General features: G+C 44.3%; 1 protein-coding gene across 4 annotated transcripts in view; it reads right to left on the bottom strand.

Moving 5' to 3' along the window:
- Window positions 1–13,857: 13,857 nt before the first annotated feature.
- Window positions 13,858–27,500, bottom strand: part of pak4 (p21 protein (Cdc42/Rac)-activated kinase 4) — a 112,629-nt gene continuing 98,986 nt past the window's right edge. For all 4 annotated transcript variants that reach the window (XM_067974976.1, XM_067974978.1, XM_067974977.1 and 1 more), the window contains 6 exons: window positions 27,201–27,500; window positions 25,919–26,052; window positions 23,989–24,115; window positions 20,100–20,225; window positions 18,885–19,019; window positions 13,858–16,850 (listed from right to left, as the gene is read on the bottom strand). The exon at window positions 27,201–27,500 is cut by the window's right edge and continues 141 nt beyond it. In XM_067974976.1, the coding sequence (XP_067831077.1) occupies window positions 16,695–16,850; window positions 18,885–19,019; window positions 20,100–20,225; window positions 23,989–24,115; window positions 25,919–26,052; window positions 27,201–27,500 (978 nt within the window). In that variant the 3' untranslated portion in view covers window positions 13,858–16,694. The remainder of the gene's footprint in view (window positions 16,851–18,884; window positions 19,020–20,099; window positions 20,226–23,988; window positions 24,116–25,918; window positions 26,053–27,200) is intronic.

The raw sequence follows: 27,500 nt of genomic DNA, 5'->3' as shown, positions 1-27,500 counted from the left end.
TGGTGAGGGGCCCATCATCTTAACAGGACATCACAAATGGCTTGTTAAATCATCGATCAATAGGCCTGACTTAAAAACCCTCAGCATCATTTAAGGTGGGCCAAACCCCAACACATTGTTTCAAATGAAAAGACTGATCCCATTAACTGGATACGATTCATATTTCTTTCCTCTTCATCAAAGAAGTGTTGACCAGTGTAATGTTACTGAGTTTGAGGCTGGCTAGGCAACTCGCTACCAGGCTTTTTGGCAAGGCCTAACTTTTTATTTTAAATTCCCGGCCGCCAATTTCTTTCAATTAGGAACAATTAGTTTCAGAACTTGGCGATTCTGAATTCCCCAATTTGAGGCATTCCCACAGACAGCATTGAGATAATGTCTCAAGGTCATCTGCTTTTTTTTAGTGATACTGGTTGAGAGATAAGTAACGGCCAGGACACCGGGGAGAACTCCCCTGCCCTTCTTCGAAACAGTGCCGTGGCACCTGAGAGGGCAGACGGCGCCTCGGTTTAACATCTCAGAAATATCGGCATAACATATAAACATAAATACAAAAGTGAGCAATGGGCCAATTACCCTGTGAAAGAATTTCTTTTGGTGACAGAAACAAAGTTCTGATATGTGTTGGAAAATGGTTTTGCAAATTCTTCCCGTTTCGTGCCACTTTCAGTATTGAAGCATCATTCGGGATTATAAAGTGAACGGAATCCACAGATAAAGAAATGATGCAATCTCCACCTTCCTACTTATTAATTATTTTGAAGGCAGGTTTCAAATGAATTCAACGATATTACCTCCAAATATCACTATTTGTTATATGCAATAAACTAAAATATATTATGTGGATACAGAACTTAACAGGAATTGGCAAGAAAATTATCTTAGTGTCTGCAACGTGTCATTTAGTTCACAAGTTTCCAGACAAGTGGGTCTGTTGTCTCAGGGTAACAAAAAAATCTCCGTGGGCAATCACCTTGTACAGACAACTGGAAACCTCTGCCCTTTACAATTGATGTGACGACCGAGAATTTAAATCAGTAACATTTCAATTGAATCTAGGATCAATTGTTCCTAATTGAAAGAAATTGATTCAAAAATTTGTGACACCTTGCAGTGAGGATTGTGATATAATAAATTACAAGAAAGGACATGGATTGTACCAAATACTGCAGTGGAAGTGAGGGTTGCATTAGAAAGGAGCGATTGGATAAGGCAAACAATGGCTTTAAGGTCTCCATCTATCTCTCCACAACAACAATATGCCTCTATGTCAGGACGGCTCAGTGGGTAGCAGTCTTGCCTCTGAGTCAGAAGGTTGTGGGTTCAAGTCCCACTCCAGCAGACTTCATGCACAAAATCCAGGCTAACACTCGAGTGGAGTACTAAGGGAGTACCATACGGTCAGAGGTGCTGTCCTCTCTCGGATGAGATGTTAAACCAAGGCCCTGTCTGCCCTCTCAGGTGGATAGAAAAGATCATCATGGTACTATTTAAAGAAGAGCAGCAGAGTTCTAGCCAATATTTATCCATCAAGTTGATAGATGGTGGCTTACCATCACCTTCTCAAGGGCAATTAGGGATGGGCAATAAATGCTGGCCTTGCCAGTGACACCCACATCCCATGATAAATTGGTCATTATCAGATTGATATTTGTGGGAGTTTGCGAGTGCAAATTAGCTACCATGTTTCCTACATTACAACAGTGACCACGTTTCAAAAGTCCTTCATTGGGTGTAAAGCACTTTAGGACATCCTGAGGTTGTGAAAAGCACGATATAAATGCAAGTTTTCCTTCCTTTATATAGTGCCTTTAACTTAGCAAAATGTCCCAAGGCGCTTCACAGGAGCGGAATCAGACAAAATTTGTTACTGAGCCACATGAAGATATATTAGGACAGATGACCAAAAGCTTGGTCAAAGAGGTAAGTTTTAAGGTGCATCTTAAAGAGGACAGTGGGGGAGGGAGAGAATTCTAGAGCTTAGGGTCTTGGCAGCTGAAGGCTCGGCCGCCAATGGTGGAGCGATTAAAATGGGGAGATGCGCAAGAGGCCAGAATTGGAGGAGCGCAGAGATCTCGGAGGGTTGTAGGGCTGGAGGAGGTTACAGAGATAGGGAGGGGCGAGGCTTTGGAGGGATTTGAAAACAAGGATAAGAATTTTAAATTCAAAGTGTTGCTGGACCGGGAGCCAATGTAGGTCAGCGAGCACAGTGGGTGATGGGAGAGTGGGACTTGGTGCGAGTTAGGATACGGACAGCAGAGTTTTCGATGAGCTCAAGTTTACGGAAGGTGAAAGATGGGAGGCCGGCCAGGAGAGCATTAGAGTAGTTGAGTGTGGAGGTAACAAAAGCATGGGTGAGGATTTCCACAGCAGATGGGCTGAGGCGGGGGCGGAGCTGGGCGACGTTACGGATATTATTTCACTGCACTTTTAAGAACATAAGAAATAGGAGCAGGCGTAGGCCAATCGGTTACTGTTGGCCAATCGGTTAATGTTGATTAAAAATAGTTTTTTGTTGCAGGTAAGTATTCTCATACAATCAAGATATGGCAAATATCCTAATACAAACACCTTAGTAGTTGGCTAAATCTTGCCTTTATTCGACCATTTTCTCCCCAGTCTTCCGCCTCCCTCTGATGTGGCCCATTCTGCCCCCATCCATGGCCTATTGCTTTGATCTTCCAATGTGCAGTGCACATTACCCAGTTAATAATTTGTGCATTTTTAAAAAAAAAAATCAAGATTTACAAAAACAAAAAAAAAAATTTCTTGACGGTTTGAGAACATAAGGAGTATAAGTGGAATTGCACCTGGAGAAATCAGCACAGGAAAATCAACTGGAGGATATAATTAAATGATTGTGTCCTTCAAATACCTGGTACAGTACGCAGAATGATCCACTGTTGTTGCAATCACTGCCTATTTCATTAATTTGGATAGGATCACCAGATAGAATAACATAGAATTTACAGCACAGAAGCAGGCCATTCGGCCCAACTCGTCTGTGCTGGTCTTTATGCTCCACATGATCCTCCTCCCACATATTTCATCTAATCCTATCAGCATATCCTTCTGTTCTTTTCTCCTTCATGTGTTTATCGAGCTTCCCCTTAAATGCAACTACGCTATTCACCTCAACTACTCCATGTGGTAACGAGTTCCACATTCTCACCAATCCTTGGGTAAAGGAAGTTTCTCCTGGATTCCCTATTGGATTTATTAGTGACTATCTTATATTTATGGCCCCTAAGTATATTGATGACTCCCCCTCAAGTGGAAACATCTTCTCTACGTCTACTCTATCAAATCCCTTCATAATTTTAAAGACCTCTATTAGATCACCTCTCAGTCTTTTCTTTTCTAGAGAAAAAAGCCCCAGCCTGTTCAGTCTTTCCTGATAGTTGTAACCTCTCAGTTCTGGTACCATTCTTGTAAATCTTTTTTTGCACCTTCTCCGGTGCCTCTGTATCCTTTTTGTAATATGGAGACCAGAACTGTAGATGAAGGCTATTCAGCCCATCCTAACCTATCCCTCCAGAAAGAACCTAAGTTCCTTCCCACATCACAGAATCAACTGTTTCACCTCCACTACCCGACATGGACATCCATTCCATACGTTGCTCAGGTAGTTGTATGAAGAAGAACTTCCTCTTATCACTCCAATGTTTGCCCTTTTTCTAGTTTGAACCTGACCTGCCCCTTAGTCCAATGTCCATACCCGTATACTATTCAAGGACAAGCAGTGGGAGCAGGAGTAGGACCAGGAACAGCCATCCCCCCCATCCCATGACACAATTGCCTGCCCAAGTCATAAATACATTTTAAAAATGTAATAAAATCTACAAGACATTTATTTGACTGCATAAATGAAACATGCGCCATAGCTACCCTGGAGTGAATTCCACAGCCTCACAACTCTCCGTCTGAAGAAGTTTCTCCTGATCTCTGTTCTCTTACATTTAATCTTGTATCTTTGGCCCCTCGTTCTAGACTCCTCAACTAGTTTAAGGCAACAATAGCAGTAATTATACTGGAAGACTCCACATTTAATGTGCCGTGTTGGATTCAACAGTATTGGGGCTATAATTAGCCTCAGCTGTCAGGAGTGTTGACCGTTGCTGATTTCTACACACACCCTCCCAACTCCACCGCCCGCCTTTCTAGCTGGATATGTGCACTTGTGGAGATTACCCAAGCTACTGGAGGACCTCACAGCAGGATCAGATGGGCCGCGAGGCCACCCATGATTGAAAAACCTGCTAACGCTCGCTGCGGCCGTGTCTTCAGCCGCCTAGGCTCCAAGCTCTAGAATTCCCTTCCTAAACCTCTCCACCTCGCTCTCCCTCCATTAAGACGCTCCTTAAAACCTACCTCTTTGACCAAGCTTTTGGCCACCTGTCCCAATATCTCTTTACGCGGCTCGGAGTGAAATTTTGTCTGAAAACGCTCCTGTGAAGTATCTTGGGATGTTTTACTACGTGAAAGGCGCTATACAAACGCAAGCTGTTGTTGTTGTCGTCGTCGTCTAGGCGAAAAATCGGGCACAGAAAGGCAAGATTCAGGAGAGAGAGAGAGAAAAACAAACACAATGGAGAATCTGGATACACAGATTGTAAACAAAGTCCTTGTATCTTCTTAACAATGACCTACTTTACAGCCTCTTGTTAATTGTTCCATTTTATCCCTTTTTGTAAAGGGGATGGAAATAAATTGCCTCCAGTTCTACCTTTACATGAAAACCCGTGTCTGGCCCTTGTGAGCGCAGTTGGCTATTACCGGTCGCCATGGTTACAGATTCACTCAAGGTCTATAAAGCATCATTGTGCAGCAGCCTGGAGCAGCAGAGAGCGGGGCGCACGGTTTAACAGAGAAAAGATGTTGAAAGTTACGGAAAAGGGCAGACAGGAGGAATTGGGGGCAGAGACCTTCCTCCACGCCATGGACCAAGGTAAGATGCGCCTGGCCAAATTCATCCTAGAGGCCCTGGATGAAAGCATTTTGAACGTGAAGACGGAACGTGGGAGAACTCCCCTGATGTGTGCTGCCCTGCTGCCCGATGTTAGGCAGAGGATCAAGTTCGTCAAACTGCTGCTAGGGAAAAAGGCCGAGGTGAATTCTCAGGATGGCTTTGGGAGGACAGCCCTCAGCCATGCCTGCAAGCGTGGATACATCGAAGTCGTGAAACTTCTGGTCCAATCCAATGCAGACCCAGAGATCGTGGACATTTGGGGCAACGGTGCTCTGATTTACGGGGCTTCGGCCGGACAGTCGATTGTGGTCGAATTTCTGGTGAAGTCTTTCAAGCGGTTGGGGCTGGACATTAATAGAACCAACTTAGTAGGCAATTCAGCCATCGAAGTTGCCAAATACCTGGGGCACCACGACTGCGTCCGTGTTTTGACAAACCATGGCAGGAAATGGTCCGATGGTGAGCTGGGCAACGGAAGTCCTCTTGAAGACATTACGTTCAAGAGAAGCCCATACGGGCAGAACCAAGGTCCATCGATCACAAATTACAGAGAAAGAGAGAGGACAGCACAAGAGCTGCACCCGGTCGCCGATGGCAAAGCAAAACAGGTGCGCGGTTACAAATTATCAGAGGGCAAGTGTCAATCCAGCAAACAAACCCACCAACAAGACGGTGGTCCACCAAACAGTTCTTGTAATGACGGCCAAGACGTGTCCCTTAACCTTATTTGTTTCCCAAACACTGTAGATATGTGGTCAGACATTGAGCAAGAAAATGGAGATGTATCGGATTTGTTTCAACTCATTCAACCCTCCGGTAGACGGGAATGGGAGAACTCACCCAGTGTACTCAAAGGGAAGGGTCAGGAACTTTGTCTACCACAGGTGTCCAAAGTGGAAAAAATCAGTGCAGATTGCAGCGGACAACTTGAAACACAAAGTCTCACGATCTCCAAGGTGAATGGCGACAATCTGAATTCTGTGATATTCAGGAAAGTGATGGGATCCCTTGCATCTGCTCCAGCTTTGTCCAAATGTTGCAGGGACAAAGAGAAGGTGAATGGAGGTCACTCCAAAAGTCCCCGGGTCATCAGAGCCCTGAACAAAGGTGCAGACAATCAGCACATCTGCAGTGAGCAGGATTCAAACACGTGGGTGCAAGGACCTCAGGCTTTGTCACAACATTGGGAAAAAGGAGCGGACAAGACTCTTGGTAGTCCGGTCAGACTGTCATTATGGTCTCAAAGGGGCAATTCCGTCGGACTGCCCACTGTTGGAAAACAAGGGGAATCAGGCTCCTTTGTGCCACCGATAAACAAGAAAGAAATTCATAACACGACGACTTCTTCCAGCAGCTTCAGAGGAGATACTCAGGAGCCGGTCACTGGGGGGAAAGGACTGAGGTCATCACATCTGTACATTGGCTCAATGGGGAACACTGAGGGTCAAGGATACACCACAGAGAAACCCTCGGCTATTGAATCAGAACTAAAAATGGACTTGAGATTTGTTCAGACTGGCATCCCCAACAGCGAGACTGCAGCGGCTTTACCCCCAGTTGCCCCTCCATGTCCGGTCATTCAGCCGGCTCCTGGCTCAAGCACCAATGCTGCGTTTCCCAGAGATATCGACAGCGTTTTGAGTGAAACTTGCGGCCTAGAAGATGACGTACTGGAGATGTCCCTCAAGGTGAGTGATTGTGAGCTGGAGGGCTTGCAGGTATTTGATGACACTTACTACAAGAAGAGGAGCAGTCTGCCCAACGGCTCCTGTGCCCTCGGGAGGCTGCTGCCCGCGAGGAAGCCCAAGAACCCGACGCTCCTGCCACCAGTACGGTGCAGCCCCGCGGCCAAGACCAGCGCCACCTTCAGCACACTTCGGCTCCTCCGCAGGTTCACTGCCCCCCAGCTGAAGACCCCCACCGAGGACAAAGAGGGGTTCGAAGGGCAGGCTGCAGGAGCCGTGGACGGGGGAAAGAAGCTGTCCCGCTCTGAGACCTTCCCAAACTCCTGGCGAGTTCTCCGGCCTGGCGGGAGAGCCAGCATCAGCGGGGTCAAATGTGAATTCGATTTCACGCAGAGCAACTGATGAACCTTCCCGGCACTAAGGAACTTGGGGGGGGGAGGGAGGGGGGGGGATTTATTTTCTAGAGGACATTATTTTCTTAACATATTCATAACCATTATCCAGCAGCTGATGTAAAGTGCAAATATTTGTAGAGCATCTCGGGTGTGCAAAAATTACAAACAGAATAATATCAAGATACTGAGCAAGCAGTAAAGTCTGGATACAGCTAGTGGCCTTATGTGAACTTGTGCATAGTATTTCTATTTTCCTTTACACTATAAGCAAAATATTGCTACTACTGTGTATTTTTTAATAATTTAATGTATCCATGTCAGTATTAATAACAAAACATGAGAATGTTATTTCACATGTGATTGAAAATAACAATCTTGGTCTCAGTTATATTATATGACCATTGATAGGGGCCACACCAAGATCTGGGTGGTGCAGTTATTTTTACAATATCTAATTCATCTTTGGGTTTGAATCCAGCCCAGACTGATGGAATCAGCTGTAAGGGTCCGACATGAAATGAGTACTTCAGCACATTATCTAGGCTGAGACTCCCACTGCCACTACTGAGGGAGTGCTGCACAGTCGGAGATGCCGTCTTTCGGAGGAGACGTTAAACCGAGGCCCCGTCTGCCCTCTCCGGTGGATGTAAAAAATCCCACGGCACTATGTGAAGAAAAGCAGGGGAGTTCTCCCGGTGTCCTGGCCAATATTTATCCCTCAACCAACATCACTAAAACAGATGATCTGATCATTACCTCATTGCTGTTTGTGGGAGCTTGCTGTGCACATATTTGGCTGCCGCATTTCCTACATTACAACAGTGACTACACTTCAAAAGTACTTCATTGGCTGTGAAGCACTTTGGGACATCCTGAGGTTGTGTAAGGCGCTACAGAAATGCACGTCTTCTTTTCTTTTCTTGGATTTGGACTTGGCTGTGATGCCAACGCTCCACATCTAGGCTAACACATGAAGAATGGACATTTGGGCAAAGTACCAGACAGCCGCTGGCACCTCTGTACCTGCAGCCGAGGAGTTAGGAGAGAAGATAAAAGTTTGTATATTGCCACTAATGCAGAGACTTGGTGAAGAAACCGGTTCTCGCACCTCATCCTCACCAGGTGGCAGCATCACATCCAACACAAGATTGGGAATACTGAAAAGCAGCTCCAATCTTGTATCTTTTTAATTCAATAAAGCAGCAAAACAGATTAGTGATGTTTTAACTAAATAGTTTTCCCCCCTTCTTTTTTGTAATATTCAAGGTGAGTGATATATGTAATGGGACATTAATAAGTATCAAAGCACACACAGGTCCTGTAAAGTTTGCCTCAACCTCAGAACAGCTCCCCCTGCTGCGCTGTGGTGATATTTCAATTACTGCTGTCTTCCGAGTGACATTGCTAATTACAACTAAATGACAAGCAGTCATTATGTGTCCGCAAGGAACTTGGCTCAATATCTAAACTCAGTCAGGCAGTTATGTAGCTCGAGGTAAATAGCTCACAATTTCATAGAATTTAGGAAGATAGGAACAGGAGTAGGCTGTTTAGTCCCTCGGGCTATTCAATTAGATCATGGCTGATCTGCACCTCGACTCCATATCCCCTTACCTGACAAAAATCTATCGATCTCAGTCGTGAAAATTTCAATTGTCCCCCAGCATCCACATTGGGGGAAGAGAGAGTTCCAGATTTCTACTACCATTTTCTGAATATCTTTGTCAGTACTAAACACAGGCTTGTCCGATGATGACAGGCACAGAATCATGGCTCTGCCTCGTTAAACTATGAATTTCCAAACTTGGTTGGATCGCTAGGAATAGCACTATCCGAAAGCCCAGAGACTACCTCATGTGGAGGGAAAGCAGCAATTGAAAAGTGAGGCACCCTGACCCATTCCTGTCCCCACCTAGTGGCTGGTTATGGAACATCAGTTCATCTTAGCCACCAGAAAACTGCAGTGGGCCAGAGAGAAATAATAAAAATTGAATGCAAAGATTTGACTTAAACTTTTTCTTATGCCTCATTGTCTCTTATGTTCCTTGGGATGTCACTGAATATAATTGAACAATTGTAACAAATCTGAAGCTCTCCGGTAATGGCCAGGTAGCCATTTTATATGTCCAAGCCAATATAATGAGCATGGTCAGGCTACAAGGCTGTGTGTGTGTGTGTGTGTGTGTGTGTGTGTGTTGGGGGGGAGGGGGATGGAGATTGACATTACAGCAGAGTTTGATACTGTAAATCCACATCATTAACAGAAGATAAATCCTTTGCCTTCAGTGTTCAAAAATATCTAAATGTGCTATTGCAAAAATGCACTTTTGTGTACAAGTGATTGAATATTGTCTGTCCCTGCAACATAAATTGCAGGTTCCCATCTTACGGCACTCTTAATACTTGCATGTCATAGGCAAGTCTATTGGGTTTCAGTTTTCACAGAAACAGACTGAATCGCAGAAGGTAATTGCAAAACGTTGGTAAAAATTCTGGAATCTTATGTAATAAAAATGGATTTTAATTTATTCAATAAAGCTATGGCTTTGACAGAGGCTGATATTCAGGTCCATTTTTGAGTTATCTGTTGCATCTGAATTGTTGCTTCTGGGTTGTCAGCTTTAGTTAGTTTTCTAGGGTGGCTTTATATTCTGCCTTCAAAGAAGAGGCCTTTCTCCCATTAGTCTAGGCTGAATGCAAATCCAAGTCCCGTCTAGCCCTTTTTATTTAATATGCCTTTTAATGAAAGAACTTGGAATTATATGGCACCTTATCATGCCCTCAGGGTCTCCAAGTGTTTCACATCCATTTAGTGCTGATGTGCGGCTACCATTGTTATGTCGACAAATGCAGCAACTGAGTAAGGCCCCACGAACAGCATATGAGATAAATAACCAGTTGATCTATTTTTGGTGGTGCTGATCAGGACTCCAGGAGAATTCCCTGCTCTTCTTCTGGAATCTGTTACGTCCACGTCAATAGGCACACATCTCCGCTTGAGGCTGGAACTCACAATCTTCCAACTCAGAGGCAGGAGTGTTTGCAGCTGAGCCAAGCTGGCACTATTTATAATTGGTTAGATTGCATGCTTAAGCCTCCAGAATGGAAATTGAAGTCAAGGCTGACAAATCTTCCATAGACAGTATATGAGAGAAGTAACCCCGATAGACGTAAGTGTACCGAAAGTAGATATTGTTATATTTACTATTGAAGACCTGTTTAGCCATCCACAATTTTTGCATGCTTCATCCTCTTGCCCCTACCTACACAAATTACTGACTTAAATATAGCCTTCTGCATTCTTAGCACAGGATATATCCTCCAAATACAAGTGATGGGGAAATCAAAAAGAAACAGTGCGCCTGTAACAGCCAAGTGACCTTCTGCCACTCTCGTACACACAAGAGCTGCAGCCAGAGGTCAGGTACTCTCAATGAGACACTTCAAGGTACACTATGCTTCCAAATAAGGAAATAATTTCTGAAAAATGAAATAATATGGAAACACTCCAAAGCGAGTCAGAATTGGTGCAGTAAAACTGAGGTGTTTGAAAGTTAAGCAAAGATCATATCATGCTCTTTGTCTTATCCTTCACCTAAATCAGGATTATATTTCAATTGTGGCAAAAAATATAAAGAGAGCACCCAATTAGTACTTAGAAAAGGCTCAGCAACAATGGATTGCTCCCTTACACAGTACAGGCTTATGATTTGAAGATGTATTGGGACAGGTACAGAATGATTTGGAATGTGCATCAGTGACCATCAGAATGGATTTACAGATTATGGCTGTACACCATAATTCACTTCCCTCCTGATGGGCAATCTGCTGTAGATACTGATGGAGGAACTGCTTTGGAAATAAGGCAAAAGGATGGATACTACATTGCCAATATTGAATATTTGAAAGATGTATGGCAACTCCTTAAACTGGCCCATGTCCATAGGTGACGTGGATTAAGATTTTACTTTCTACGGGGCACGTTGAGCTCAGTTTATAAAATACTTAACATATTACTTACTGCTTGGGTTACCAAAAGTTTACCTCCAAAGCAAGAACTATGGCCAGTTTTGATCACCAAGAAACAAGGGAGACATTCACACCAAGGATGCAGAACTGATGATCGACAAAGCTGAGCCATAGAGTTGGACGGCCAAATAATAAGGAAAGACTGATAAATTTCAGGCTCTTCAATCTTGAAAGGAAGCAACCAGGTGGGGACTCTCGAGGAGTATAGAGGTAAATGTGGGACACTACTTCAAGCCAAACCATGATGATAGGACAAGGGAACATGGACTCAAACGGGTGAAAGGCAAATTTAGGACTGATGTCTGGGAGCTCTTCACAGTGATCGACACATGGAATCACTCCTAGGCAGGGTAGTGGAGGCAAAAAAAAAATCCTAGAATTATTAAAGAAAGAATTAAACGCTGCAAAGGGCTGGACTGTAGATTCTTTCTAGAATGATGCACTGAATGCCATTCCTCATCAGTATTTAATGTTTGATCAAATATCTACAGATCATTACTGCTATCTATTTGCTACAGTCAAATCAGTGTTTGAGTTGTAAGGGATGAAATGTCAGGGAGGAGAATAAATGTGAGTTTGTTATAAATCACTTCAGAGGAAGCAACTCAAATTTTATGCAAAAATCTTTAGATGAAGTTTAAAACATGATGAGAAAGATATGGATTGAAGCTCAGACTTGATGTGCCAAACTAAGGACTAGGGCTCCACTGTCCAATTCTTGCTTTCCCCACTTTCTATCGCTCCACCACTGGCAGCTGTGCCTTCAGCCGCCTGGGTCCTAAGCTCTGAAACACCCCCCCGAAACTCTCCGCCTCTTTACCCCTTTAAGACGCTCCTCAAAACCCATCACTTTGGCCAAGCTTTTGGTCACCTGTACTAATATCTCATGTGGCGCGGGGTCAAATTTTGTTTGATAAACGTTCCTGTGAAGCGCTTTGGGACATTTTACTACGTTAATGGCGCTATATAAATGCAAGTTGTTGCTGTTGTTAGAAACATGAGCCCCTAAAATGTCTCTTGGCTCAAAAAGTAATACATGTAAGTTATTGGAATTCAAGTCTAAAGAACCTGCATTTATACAGCGTCTTTCACATCAGGATATGCCAAAGTGCTTCACAACTAACTAATTACTTTTGAAATTAAGTCACGTTATGTAGGCAAACACAGCAGCCAATTTGCACACAGCAAGATCCCACAAACAGCAATGCGATTAATGACAATATAATGTATTTTTGGTCAGGGGATAAACGTAGGTCAGGTCACGCAGAGCACTCCCTTGCTTTCAAAAAGTTCCATAAGATCTTTTACACCTACCTCAACAGGCAGACAAGTCTTGGTTCAATGTCTCATCTGAAAGACAGCATTTCCGGCAATGCGACACTCCCCCCTGTACTGCAGTAATGTCGGCCTACGTTATGTGCTCAAGTCTGTGGAGTGGGGCTTGAGCCCATGACTTTTTGACACTGAGGTGAGAGCGCTACCGAGTCAAGCTATCACCAATGGCATTATTGGGAGCAAGACGAAAGCCTAAAGACCTTCATGCTTCTTTCACATTCAATATCAGCAATGTACTTCTATAGTTTTCATCTACAAAGAGATGCCGTGGCCACCAAATGAACTCTGAGGCAGCTCAGTTTTAGGCTCTGTTCAAGAATGTCAGCATACTGCACTTTTAGGGCTGTTAAAGTGACCGTCCCCAACAACATAAAGCAAATTACTTCCACTTGACCTATTCATATGCCTTGAGGGCTGAAGCCATAAACACATTCACTGCTGAGGTCAGAAAAGCATCACTTAATACATGTCACTCATCTTACCCCTTTCAAAAGACAGATTGTTGGTTCTAAGAGAGCTGTCCCAGATTTGACCTTCCCTCAAGGACCAATATAATTGACTTGTGAGGCACAGCAGGAGGTTGATAAACATCTAACCTCTCCATAGCTAGAAACAAGGCTTCAGTTGGTGGAGTTAATGCTGTTCTGCTTGCCCAGAGTTGTCATGAACTTTAAATGGGGCAAAAGAAAGTTTTATGGCATAATTCCCATCTTGACCATAAGATCACAGGGGGCAGCTAATGAATCCCGTCATACTGAGAGATGGAAGAGATTGTGATGCTGAGCAAAATTACATATATGTTATGTCTAAAGGCTCATGTACTGGCAGGAGATGGGCACAACACAGAGAGGGTTCGGTCAGGATTTGGGCAGGCGGAAAGAATCAGTAAATTGAACCCATTCAGGTCCAGTATTCACATTTTAATATAGGGGACAGTACAATGGAGGAAAGACAGTGGTGAGATATTGGATGCCCATGGTAGATACTAGGATTTTTAAAGGAATTGAGATTGGAAGGGATTTCCTGTATGCTGAATAAGACGTCACATAACTACAGGTTAAACTCTTGAAAGGAGAGCATCATTTGCCTAATTGGAGAAAGGGACTATTCCAATTTATACATCACCCAATTGCTATTTCCTGACTTACTGCGTCTCTTTTCAACCTTGAGTCTTTCACCTAGGTTTCCCAATTCTAAGAAATCTTCGCCTCCATTACCCTATACCCCATTGAGAGGGCAGTTTCATTAATGGGCAGTAGGCACTAAATCCTTAGCTGGAAAATTCTCCATTTATTTCCCCTCCACAATGGGTGTATGTCTACCATGGGATAAATGCGAGAGAGGAATTTCTGCCACTAGACTTGAGGGGGGGGCTTTGTATCAATGTTACCTTTTATGTAATATGTCTGAAAGTGTTGTCTCAGTAATAGGGGAGGGAGAAAGTCAGATATAAAGGTTTATGGTCAAAAACACTTGCATTTACATAACGCATCAACACATCTCTCAGACGTTTTAAATTGTTTCACTTTCAATTAATTACTTGCTTATGCACACAAAGCCACTTTGCAGTAAGATCCCATAAACAGCAGTGAGATGGCAGCGTAGGTCGAGGGAGGTATGTTAGCCAGTACAGCAGAGCTCCCTGCTCTTTTTGAATAGTGCTGTGGGATCTTTGATATCCACCAGAACAGGCAGACAGGGCCTTTGCTTAACATCGCATCTGATAATGCAGCAACGCAATATTACACTGGAGTGTCAGCCTGGCTTATATGAATCAAGTCATAGAACGGGGTTTGAACAAACATCCCCAGACCAGAATGGTACAAACTGAGTCAAATCGAGAGAGCGAGCTAGATCGAGCGAGAGGGGCTGGGGAATTTCAGCAGCAGTTTTCCATTTTGATCCGTATTTTACAATGATGCAGTGCTACAGAAACAAAATCATCAGCGCGCACACACACATTAAACACAGAGCAGGGAATACAACAGAGACAGAAAACTCCATTTGAAATGGTTTTCTAATCTGTAATTAGAAAATTTATAAACCTTATAAGTTCACCCTCTTGGCACAATGAAAAAAAAACTTTTTTTTTTTAAAAAACAGTAAATCTCATTGTAAAGTAGCTACTCAGGAAAATAAGTTGTTGCATTCTCAAAAAAAAAATACTGTATTGTGTTACAAAAAAATTACAATATAAATATCCTTAAACAAAACCAGGCAAAGCCATTCAGTAGTCACTCCATCCATACATACTGATGATGAAGCTGCATGCCAGACACTGGCTCAAACACGACTTCCTCAAGGGCACTTCTGCAATGAGCTGTTGGGATATTGGCCTTGGGGCAACCTTCCTATTTCAGTTGGGCATGCATTAATCTTCCAAGTTTTCAAACCAACTGCACACACACTAGCCTGTTGACTTGTTTCCCTTCCAGTCCATTTTGCTGCCCAGCTAAATCACAGCGAACGTTTAAAGCCGGGAAACGTAGGGGCCAGCCCTTGGTGGAACAGATCAGGAGTGGGATCGGTCTGGTTTCTCCTAACCCTAACCCTAACCCCCACCCCCGGGTGAGAGCTAGGAGTTATGGTCAGATCTTACATCGTTATTGGTGAATTTTGGCCTGTTGCCACTTGTACAATTCTCTTGTACTGGCTACTAATTCAATCCCCGATTAGGAAAGAATGTTCTCGGGAGCTTCACTCCTGCCAAGGACTGTTCAGACGAAGTGGCCAAAAAAAAGGGCGCTCTCAGAATGAACATAAACCTCCCCGTTAACCCCATCTTGTAACCTTCACAACAGCAATGCCTAACAGCAAGTTCGCTGGTAGATGAACGGGAGACATTTCTACCATGTAGCCATAATAACGATGTTCTTCAAAGATTTTTTTTAAAAAACGGGAGCAAGTTACCTGGATGTCAGGATATTAAGAGCTAACTGGGAATCCTCGATAAACCGCCTCCCAATTTATACTCTGTCCTCCCTGAATTTTCAGTTGTTGAGTATAAAGTCACACCTACTGCCCTTCATTGCTAAAAATGTATTAGTCCACAAAGTAAATAGTGCTAAAAGAAAATACATTCCCTCAGCTAATCCTTCCGACCTGCATACGAAAAGTGCATCAGTAAATCCTTACAACTGGCAAGATTATTCCGAGGAAAACAGATCTTATACAATAGTGTTTTACAGCTTTTTTTTTTGTTTAAGATGAAACGACGTCAAAGAAAGTCTTATCTAAACTAAGAGCCAGAATATTTAAGCATCAGGATAATCTTGTAGATGAAATACAAGCAGACATAATGGGTCAGTCCCCAGTAAGTACAATACCTTACGTTACACTGGTACCAGCATGGGTCTCGCCTACCTGCCCTACATCACGATGCCTGCAGTTAGAGTCTTCCTTTACTAAAATGGGGTGCGTAATGCTTGGTAACAGATAATGCCCACTATTGCGTGCTTTTTTTTATCTCCAACGCATATCAGGCCCGACTTGGTTTCAGGGTGTTGGTACTTACAATGATAGCAGGCAATGAATAAAACCCGGAACGGAATCGGCAGAACTTCGTCTCTTCGAATGACTAGCTATGACCGTGCACACATATTCTCTCTTTTTTATTTTAAAACTGACCTACTGGAAAAATTAAAACGTGGATTTACTGCTCTCGAGGTTCAATGCAGTGCAAAAACGCCGCCGAACATGTGCAGTACTGCTTGAGGTCTGCCAATATCCCAGCATTCTTTGCCAAGTCAAAGGTCAGAAGATCATTTCACAGGTACTCCCCCTCCCCTATCCCAGATGCATGCTACATACTGGTGCAGCCGCTAACATCTAACAGTGTTTAAAATCAAATCATGATTTGGAAGAAGTAGTGAAATATATATATATATATATATATAAAATTCCAGTGTAGATCCTCTTAGTGTTCTGTGTATAAACTACATTAATCAACTTTTTAAGCAGTCTTTTTAAGTTACATTTTACAAATCCAAAAAAAGTCTTGCTGTTCAGTAGTATTTATATTCCTTTGTGGTTCTGTCCCCTTAGAAACAGTAGTGTCAAAGTTCAGAGTCAGGCGATCCAGTTGAAACAGGTGGTTGCCGAGGCAACAATTCACCTCAGGTAGAAGACATATCTCACGGGCCCCACTGATTGGACAGGAAATGACCCTGTTCTCGTAAATGCCAAATGATTTATTTATGAGATATACGCTTCAAAGTTTTAAAATCACAGATTTTTTTTTCCCCTCGCTCTGTTGCGCTTAGCAACACGCAAACTGCTATCTCACTTTATCCTATTCATTCTCATCAGTAGTACAATGCAGGACGGGAGCCCAGCCTTGCTCAGGAAGGGGTGCTTCAGCAACTCAGTCGCCGTTGCCCTCTGGGAGGGGTCTCGTACCAACAGTCGATCCAGGAATCCTTTTAGTAAGGGAGAAACCTACCGGACAAGGATAAACAGGGATCAGAGGTACAAACAGCAATAGGGATCGAGTTACATAGAGTCTACAGCACGGAAACAGGCCATTCGGCCCAACTGGTCTATGCCGGTGTTTATGCTCCCACCCCTATTCATCTAACCCTTTCAGCATATCCTTCTATTCCTTTCTCCCACATGTGCTTATCCAGCTTCCCCGTAAATGCATCTATGCTATTTGCTTCAACTGGTCCTTGTGGTAGCAAGTTCCACATTCTTACCACTCCCTGGATAAAGAAGTTTCTCCTGAATTCCCTACTGGATTTGTTAGTGACTATCTTACATTTACGACCTCTAGTTTTGGACACATTTTCTCCAAGTCTACCCTATCAAACCCTTTCATTATCTTAAAAACCTCTATCAGGTCACCCCTCAGCCTTCACTTTGAGAGAAAAAAGCTCCAGCCTGTACAGCCTTTCTGATAAGTATATCCTCTCAGTTCTGGTAGCATCCTTGTGAATCTTTTTTGTATCTTCTTCAATGCCTCTATATTATTTTTATACTGTGCACAGTACTCCAAGTGTGGTCCAACCAAGGCTCTATACAAGATTAATATAACTTCTCTGCTTTTCAATTCTATCCCTCTAGAAATGAACCCCAGTGCTAGGTTTGCTTCTTGATGGCCTTATTAACTTGCGCCGCTACTTTTAGTGATTTGTGTATCGCTGAATTTGTGTATGTTGAAGGAGACAGAGCGTTTCAGAAGAGTTCTTGCAAGGTACTACCTCCTTTTTTCATCTTGTCCTTCCCAAAAACTAATGCCTCTTAGCGGACAAAGGAATTTGGTACTAGCCCGTTAAGCATTCAGATGCCAATACCTGCGCTCGTTCATAGTTAATTACTAAATAAAATGAGGGCGGGGGGTGGGAGGAGTCACAATCTGAGCCTTTATGCCAGGCTGGTGAAAACCTGTGTGAGGCTGCCCCAAATTTTGAATGGAATTCTCTACCTAAACCTCTCCCCCCTCTGTCTCCTCCTTTAAGACACTCCTTAAAACCTCTCTCTTTGATCAAGCTTTTGGTCACCTGTGCTAATATCTCCTTATGTGGCTCGGTGTCAAATTTTGTCTGATAATCGCTCCTGTGAAGCGCCTTGGGACGTTTAATTACTTTAAAGATGCGATATAAATGCAAGTTGCCGTTGAATGCATTCACTCTTATAAGAAAGCATCTGGGGAAAATGGAGTGAGGATGGAGCTCTGTTTCGTTTTGAAAGGGGGGGGTTGCGAAACATCTAAATTGTGCATTTGTTGATTTACACAAAGATGCAAAGATTGAAAATTTAAAATCTATCATTCATGCAAAATACTTTAACCCTTAATGTCCTGCACTGTTTTTTTTTAAGTCAAGGTACACCTTCCTCTGGGGCCCGCCAATGAATATACTTGTCGATCAGCATTCTCTAACATGTTCAGACGAGGGAAAATGTAACAAAGGTTAATCATGATCTGGTTCCGTGCCTGATGCAATCAGGTCAATACGGGTTTGTTATTTGATTGCCACAGCTTTTAGTCAAAAGGCAACTCTGATTATTGCTCCCAACTCCAAAACAGACAGTGGAAGCAGTGAAACAGAAAGAAGAAAAAGATTTCAAACTTCAAATGTTAGAAAAAAAGTGATTAGAATAGGTGTTATAGATTATATTACTCTAATGAAACTGCTCCTGTTTTGATTTAGATTTCAGAGAGTTTAAAATGTATATAAAAAAAACTATAATTCCAAGGAGACAGGAATTTCCCTGGATCTGTCAGCAGTCCAAATGTTAAGATGCACAACAACTTGCATTGATAGAATGCCTTCAATGTAGTAAAACTAGTTCCTGTAATTGCTTAATACAGTAAAGTGATAAGGACACTGAACCTGGCCTACACCAGCTATTCTTGTACACAGTGCTTTCTTAGAGGATGTTGCTAATTGCTGGATTACGATCATTTTTTAATACACTTCACTCCTACGTTGAATAAAGGTCTCATATTAATGCATCTTGCAACATATTTACCTTCTGACCATTCTTTAACTTAGGAGGCAGGTTGTCCCGTATCATTTTCATGGCCTTAAGCGGAGGTTCATTGAAATATGGAGGCTCCCCATCGACCATCTCTATTACCATGATACCCAGAGACCAGATATCCACCTGGAATGGAAAGGAAGGGAGAACCGCGAGTTATTCAGCACAAAAGTGAGCAGCACTTAAACCCACCCAACCCTTTTCACTTTCCTTTCCCCAGCAAACAAAGCATCTACAGAGAAAGTTATGGAAATCATTCAAAGAATTTTCAGAATGTGCCAAGACAATGGAGACATTATAAGCTGAATGTGTCAGCGTAAAATTTATTTTTTTTAAAATAAGTCAAGGTTTAAAAACAACATTTCTTCTCTTTCCCACTCCCTCCCCCCACCTCAAAACAAACCGGACCTCCATCCTCACTGACCCAGTATTTTCCCCAGAATCTTCTGGCAATAATAACAAAAGAAAATTCTAATTTCCTTAGATCAAAAGGACATTTTACTCCAAGAGCTCTATATCCTGAAGCTCAAACTGCACTCAGTTTTAGGCACTGCCTCCATTAAAGCTTCTGCATCGGCACAAACATTACCTGAAGGTTGGAGACTGCAATTCTCTCCCTGCAATTTGTTCTCCCTTCCCCTCCTGGAAGCACCGGCTCATTGTTGGGTACGGCCCCCCAATTGCCTCAACCAAGTGGCTGTTCCTCCTAGAGGGTCAGCAGTCTATTCGACTACAGAGAGCATCACCAAACCTGAGCCCGGGCTCACTTGAAACCTGCACTTTTAACCAGGAGTGGGAGCCCTGACTGATCTTTTTCCTTTTCCTTCCTTCCTGGGCACTGAGGCCAATAGTGCCCAAGCTGAGATTGGTCTAACTCAGCAGAGACCAGGGATCAAACCTGGGGTGTCCTTGGTCTGTGCAGCGCGCTGCCACGGTATGTGCTGCATTTACTCACCAAGGCACTGGAGGGGCTTGTGACTTGCTTTTCAATAACAGGTTTAAATGGGCAAATTTCAGTTTCTGTGCATATATATGTGCATGGTTTTATTAAGCCGGACAATTCAATTATAATCCAATCCACCAGTCCAGTTAAGTTCAAATCCAATCCACTTGCACAGCACTTTTGCATAATCTAACACACTTGCCTTATTTCTCTAAATATCACTTTCCAATAAGGAAAGGAGGAAAAACACACAAGTACGTTACCTCTGGTCCATATGGCAACCGAGAGATCAACTCCGGTGCCATCCAGTAGGGAGTGCCCACCAGTGACTTGCGCCTTGGCACGTCCTTCGATACCTGGGCACAGAACCCGAAGTCTGAAAGCTTCACCTTAAGAACGACAAATACACAGAATGAAAGCCAGTCTGTAAATGCAACAACTTTTGGATACTCTGCAAAGTGTCAGCTTCCAACCCTCAGTCAAATTGTATCAACGCTACTATATGGGTGGGAGTGGGTTAGGGAATTCTCTGGTCAGTGCAAATACTTTTTGTACACTCTAACTTTTAACAATAAGATATTACAGGAGGGATTTCACCCCTTAAGCCTCATGTTTCTTTTTATTTCCCCGTCCCCTCCAATTTTCTCTTTTGCTAGGATATGACGACAGATTGGATAGGCTGGAGTTGTTTTCCTTGGAACAGAGGAGGCTGAGGGGTGATTTGATTGAGGTGTACAAAATTATGAGGGGGTCTAGTTAGAGTGGATAGGGAGGACCTATTTCCCTTAGCGGAGGGGTCAATAACCAGGGGGCATAGATTTAAAGTAATTGGTAGCAGGATTAGAGTGGAAATGAGGAAAGTTTTTTTCACTCAGAGGGTGGTGGGGGTCTGGAACTCACTGCCTGAGGGGCTGGTAGAGGCAGAAACCCTCAACTCATTAAAAAAAAATCTGGATGTGCACCTGAAGAGCTGTGTCCTACAGGGCTATGGACCAAATGCGGGAAAGTGGGATTAGGCCGGGTGGCTTGTTTCTCAGCAGGCACGGACACGATGGGCCAAATGGCCTCCTTCTGTGCCGTAAATTTTCTATGATTCGATGATATAGTTCCATGGGTATCACCCATCATCACTTCTGGGCCCAATCCTGTCCTTACCCATCATGAACGTGTACGAACGTCCCAGTAGGAGTCACTGGACAGCAATCAAGCCCAGGGGCGCAATGAAGCCAAATGTAGCAGTCTTACCATCAACTGCACGCAGATCAGCTAACTTTGGGCAGACTGCGGGACCTTGGCGGACTCTATGGCTCAGGTCCACACTGGGCTGTGCATTTACCAACTGAGGCATAGGGGTTAGCTTCACATTTCAACCCAACGCTGGGCAACTAACATGTTGGCTAGCTTCTCGCTCCTTTATAAATGCAAATTGGAGATGCTCAAACATGCTGAAAGATTTCCACTTATCGCTTTGGTTAATGGAAAAAATTATACGACTGGATCAGTTTGTTTTAAATCTTGAAACAATTTAAATATTAATACGAAAAGACACTTCGATTTTATTTCCCTGTAATTTACAACATGGCAGATTTCCAATCTCCTGCAAGATGGGGAATCTCAAGAGATTCAGCTTTGCCACATTGCTCTGTGCAGTACATCATGTGGCCAGAAAGGGGCTCTCCTACTCTGTAAGATGACCAGTTTTATTCAGAATTAAGGAGACTAGGATTTTATATATTTTGTGTTATATATATGACTGGGATGCACAGTGCTTCCTCCAGCACTGATCATACTCCTCAATAACTGGAACCAAAGAGGAAGCTGCTTGTTGGATCATAAAGAACATCTGTAAGCAAGCAAGGAATTGTTTGGGGGCAGAACTGCCTTTTTTTGGACGATCAGTGAATTGCTTCTTGTTCCACGTGGCTCCCAGATCTGCAGAGAATCTTGGAGGCTGCGGTCAGTGCCTTATGGCTAATTGGAGATTGATTTCCTGGCGCGCCTTTTGCTTGCTGCAGTGCGGACAGTCATCACTGGAAGGTCCACTTTCTGGCGAATCAATGCCCAAGTTACAAAAGGAGAAAGAAAGACAGCCTGTGCACACGGGAGAACAAGAGCGAGCGTGCACGAGGGAGTAAGTGTACACAGGAGAGAGGGGAGGGACTGTGCATTGGGGAAGTGAGGGAGCGTGCATGGGGGAGGGACTGTGCATCGGGGTGGGGGAGGAGGAGGAAGAGCACGTACGGGAGAGAGACAGCACGAGCTCGCGGGGGAGAGCGGGACTGTGAACGGGAGGAGAGGGGGCAGGTTAAAGAGTGCACACAGGAGGGGGAGAGGGTATAGGGGGCGAGCATGGGAGGGGGATATAGGTAGCGTGCACAGGAGGGGGAAGGACGTATGCGAGAGAAAGAGCATGAGATTTCAGAACCTAGAATGATTTTCAATAGTGCAGGGTGTCTATGAGAGAGAGAGAGAGAGAGAGAAACTCCTGCTGGTGAAGTGCACAAGCAGACAATGGGGTAAGGAAAGGACTGACCTCCCTTATGGTCAAATAGCTTGCCCGCACTCATTGGTCATCCTTGATGCACGATCCTAATCATTCAGGTGAGGTACTGACGATCACCCAGCATCCATACAACCATAACCCTCCCTCCTTTCCTGGAAAGTTTGTGGTGGGGGGGGGGGCTTGGGGAGAAGTGAGAATTTTTTTTTTTTATTCGTTCATGGGATGTGGGCGTCGCTGGCGAGGCCGGTATTTATTGCCCATCCCTAATTGCCCTTGAGAAGGTGGTGGTGAGCTGCCTTCTTGAACCGCTGCAGTCCGTATGGTGACTGTTCTCCCACAGTGCTGTTAGGAAGGGAGTTCCAGGATTTTGACCCAGTGACGATGAAGGAACGGCGATATATTTCCAAGTCGGGATGGTGTGTGACTTGGAGGGGAACGTGCAGGTGGTGTTGTTCCCATGTGCCTGCTGCTCTTGTCCTTCTAGATGGTAGAGGTCGCGGGTTTGGGAGGTGCTGTCGAAGAAGCCTTGGCGAGTTGCTGCAGTGCATCCTGTGGATGGTACACACTGCAGCCACAGTGCGCCGGTGGTGAAGGGAGTGAATGTTTAGGGTGGTGGATGGGGTGCCAATCAAGCGGGCTGCTTTGTCCTGGATGGTGTCGAGCTTCTCGAGTGTTGTTGGAGCTGCACTCATCCAAGCAAGCGGAGAGTATTCCATCACACTCCTGACTTGTGCCTTGTAGATGGTGGAAAGGCTTTGGGGAGTCAGGAGGTGAGTCACTCGCCGCAGAATACCCAGCCTCTGACCTGCTCTCGTAGCCACAGTATTTATATGGCTGGTCCAGTTAAGTTTCTGGTCAATGGTGACCCCCAGGATGTTGATGGTGGGGGATTCGGCGATGGTAATGCCGTTGAATGTCAAGGGGAGGTGGTTAGACTCTCTCATGTTGGAGATTTTCATTGCCTGGCACTTATCTGGCGCAAATGTTACTTGCCACTTATGAGCCCAAGCCTGGATGTTGTCCAGGTCTTGCTGCATGCGGGCTCGGACTGCTTGGACAGGAAATGACCCTGTTCTCGTAAATGCCAAATGATTTATTTATGAGATATACGCTTCAAAGTTTTAAAATCACAGATTTTTTTTTCCCTCGCTCTGTTGAGCTTAGCAACACGCAAACTGCTATCTCACTTTATCCTATTCATTCTCATCAGTAGTACAATGCAGGACGGGAGCCCAGCCTTGCTCAGGAAGGGGTGCTTCAGCAACTCAGTCGCCGTTGCCCTCTGGGAGGGGTCTCGTACCAACAGTCGATCCAGGAATCCTTTTAGTAAGGGGTTGCGAATGGAACTGAACACTCCATTCACTCCAATCAAGACATCAGTCAATATAGGGGGTGTCGGGTAAATGACTGGTCATTAAAATAATGTAGATGTATCTTAAGCCCTACTACCTCAGCACAATGCAGTCCCAATCATTCAATTGCCCATATTTCTTGTAGGATAAACACAATTTGCAGAGACTGACAATGGCATTAACAAATAGTAGGGACAAATCACAATCATAGCTCAAATAATTCTGCAAGGACGTCATTTATGTTCACACATTTATTCCCTGCCCATGAAACCTAAAATCAACAGGCATCACACCTACCCTTCCATCGTGTGTTAAGAGAATGGAGTCGCTCTTGATGTCTCTGTGGATAACTCCCTGTGCGTGCAACACAGCCAATCCCTTCAGAACAGACAGGCAGACAGTTGCTATCTGCTCCTCGTTCATCCTGCAGTACAGTATTTAACATTAATCATCAGGTAACTGCTGCCTACAGTCTCTTCAAGATTCATGGCATCACAAGGAAGATATTCTGGGCCAATTTTGTTGTTGAGATAAGATAAGAAAAACTGCAAAAGTTGGTGCAGCCAAAATCTTACAACAGAAAAAAAAACTTACACCAAAGATTTGGTCAAATAGGCTAAAGTTTCACCTCAAAGAGAAAATACATCATCGCACTTATCCAGATCTATTGAATGCAGTAGCGCAATGCACTTTTAAAATAAATTGTATAATTTTAGCTTAAAGACTCCAGCTGTCTGTTACTTGTATTTAAGTGGCACCTTAATATATTGAAGCGTTTCACATAATTATTTCTGGAATGCAGTGACCATTTATGCTGTGCGTATGATTTTTTTTAAAAATCAGAGTGCATGGACCCCTCTACTTGTCATCCCCCTCTCATAGAATCTTACAGCACAGGAGGTGGCCGTTTGGCCCATCGTGCCTGTGCTGGCTCTTTGAAAGAGCTATCCGTTTAGTCCCATTCTTTCCTCATAGCCCTGCAAATTTTTTCCTTTTCAAGGCTGTATCCAATTACCTTTTGAAAGTTACCGTTGAATCTGATGCCACCACCCTTTTAGGCGGTACATTCCCTGGGCCACAGACAAACTTAGCTCAGGCCAGAACTGAGAGGTCCAAAGAGATCTCTGTACACAGGTTACTAAAATGTACTGGTCGGGAACAAAAAATAATCAAAAAGGCTAATAGAATGTTAGCCTTTTTAACTAGAGGGCTAGAATATAAAGTGGGTGGGGGGGGGGGGGGGGGGAAGTTTTGCTACAGCTGCACAAAACCCTGGTTAGACCACATCTGGAGTACTGTGTACAGTTCTGGGCACTGCACCTTGGAAAGGGTATGTTGGCAGTACAGATTCACCAGTTACCAGGGCTACAAGGATTAGATTATAAAGGAGAGATTACATAAACTAGGCTTGCATTCCCTGGAATATAGAAGGTTAAGGGGTGATTTGATTTGATTTGAGGTTTTTAGGATTTTGAAAAGAATTTAGGGTAGATAGAGAGAAACGTTTTCTGCTGGTGGGGAAGAGTCTAGGATAAGGGAACATCACCTGAAAATCAGAGCCAGGCCATTCAGAAGAGAAGTTAGGAAACACTTCTTCACGCAAAGGGTGGTAGAAGTGTGGAACTCTCTCCCACAAAAAGCAGTAGATGCTCGGTCAATTAATAACTTTAAATCTGAGATCGATAGTTTTCTGCTAGCCGAGGGTATAAAGGGATATGGAGCCAAGGTGGGTGGATGGAGTTAGAATACAGATCAGCCATGATTTCGTTAGATGGTGGAACAGGCTCGAGGGGCTGAGTGGCCTACTCCTGTTTCTGCGCCCACGTCACACAAACAGTTGATGGGAGATGCGCAGGACGGCCTATTCCTCCGAGGTATCGCCTGACCTCGGCGCAGTGCTTCCTCAAACCAAATGATCAAGAGCTTGGGTGGGGTGAGGGATCACAGAAGCAAGTTGATATCCCACCACAATGTGGTGCTACATAATGGCACTCTTGTCATCTGTGAGCGTAATGCTTACTGGTCATGCGTTAAAATATCTGTCAGTGCTCACACCAGCCAGCGATTCATAGAATCATAGAATGGTTACAGCACAGGAGGCGGCCATTCGGCCCGTCGAGTCCTTGCCGGCTCTCTGCAAGAGCAATCCAGCTAGTCCCACTCCCCCCGCCCTTTCCCCGTAGCCCTGCAAAACTTTTTTTCTTTCAAGTACTTATCCGATTCCCACCTGGTATGCGTTACGATGTCCGTTAGCGCCCCTCCTTCCAGGAATTCCATCACCACCCACAGCTCATCATCTACCAGGTAACTATTGTACATTTCCACCACATTTTCATGGTGATAGTCTCGCATTATCACAACCTGCAGAGAAAAGGGGAGCAAACGCCTGTGACTTGCTGCTCCAGGGAATACATTTCCGTACCTTACGCAGAGAGCTCAGCCAGAATCTGAAGAGGCCATCTCTCGTCAAGGTTTATGATGTCATAAAACATTTCATATATTGCTATAGCTACACAGTAATCCTCAATCTGTTTTGGAGGCATCCTGCACTTTTAACCAGACAGCTGAGGCATTTTACACCAGACAGTTTTGAAACTTAGGTTGTAACATACATTGAGGCAAGCCGCTTCCCAATAACCACAGACAGCACAGTAATGCAGTACATGTCAGAGCACCAAAGACTGCAATTGTATAGCGTTTGTGACACTGGACTGGAAACCCAAAGTTCAAATCCGACCGTGGAATGTTGTGAAACTGAACTCAGTAAATCTCAAAATGTCCTTCAGGGATGGAGACCTAAGCCTCCAGTCCCAAGGTTACACAGAATTTACAGCACAGAAATAGGCCATTCGGCCCAACGAGACCATGCCAGTGTTTATGCTCCATACGAGCCTCCTCCAACCTTACTTCATTTCACCCTATCCTTCTATTCCATTCTCCCTCGTGTTTATCTAGCTTCCCCTTAAATGCATCTATGATATTCACCTCAACTATTCCATGTGGTAGCAAGTTCCACATTCTCACCACTCTGAGTAAAGAAGTTTCTCCTGACTTTTCCTTATTCTTCATGCCCTCTCCGAGGTGGCCTAACCAGCCACTCAGCTGAGGAACACTTGCTACAAAGCACCATTAGCACAGTGACTGTCACTGTTCAAAGCGAGTGGCCTGAGCGCCTGGGGACGGGCAATCAATGCGACAGACACAGACACAGACACAGACACAGACACAGACACAGACACAGACACAGACACAGACACAGACACAGACACAGACACAGACACAGACACAGACACAGAATAGAGACCAGCACTTTACTGGTATATATGGGCTGGTTCGAGAGTTTACCAAGATTAATATGGTGGACAACAGCCATTGACTTTTGCTGACATTTTGCCTCCAGTAAAATGTAAGCCCCCAGCTTGTTTATATGAAGGGAGCGCTATAAGTGGGATACAAGCGTGGATAGCCTGCGGTTGCCAGTGTAAGTAGATCTCAAAGCCCTACATCACCTCATTGAACAGCAGTTCTCGCCTCTGCTGTTTCCGCAGGTCCATTTTCTTCACAGCAACCAGCTTTCCTGTGCTCTTCACGGTGGCGATGCAGACAATGCCCGTCGAGCCTTCGCCAATCTTAATAAAATTGTCCAGGTACACCCTGGGGTCACCAGGGTCCACCACCATCTGGAGAGCAGCTCTGAACTGTTGGTGGGAGATTCGCTGCGGCTCGCGCTGGGGTGACCTCGACTCTGGTCCTTGGGGCTGTGCTGGATATGGAGCCTGAGAGTTCCGCTGTGCCAAGTGTGTGTCAGA

The sequence above is a fragment of the Heptranchias perlo genome, chromosome 41 (genome assembly GCF_035084215.1).
Source record: "Heptranchias perlo isolate sHepPer1 chromosome 41, sHepPer1.hap1, whole genome shotgun sequence".
In the NCBI taxonomy this organism is placed as follows: Eukaryota; Metazoa; Chordata; class Chondrichthyes; order Hexanchiformes; family Hexanchidae; genus Heptranchias; species Heptranchias perlo.
This window is presented reverse-complemented; position numbering and strand designations above follow the sequence as displayed.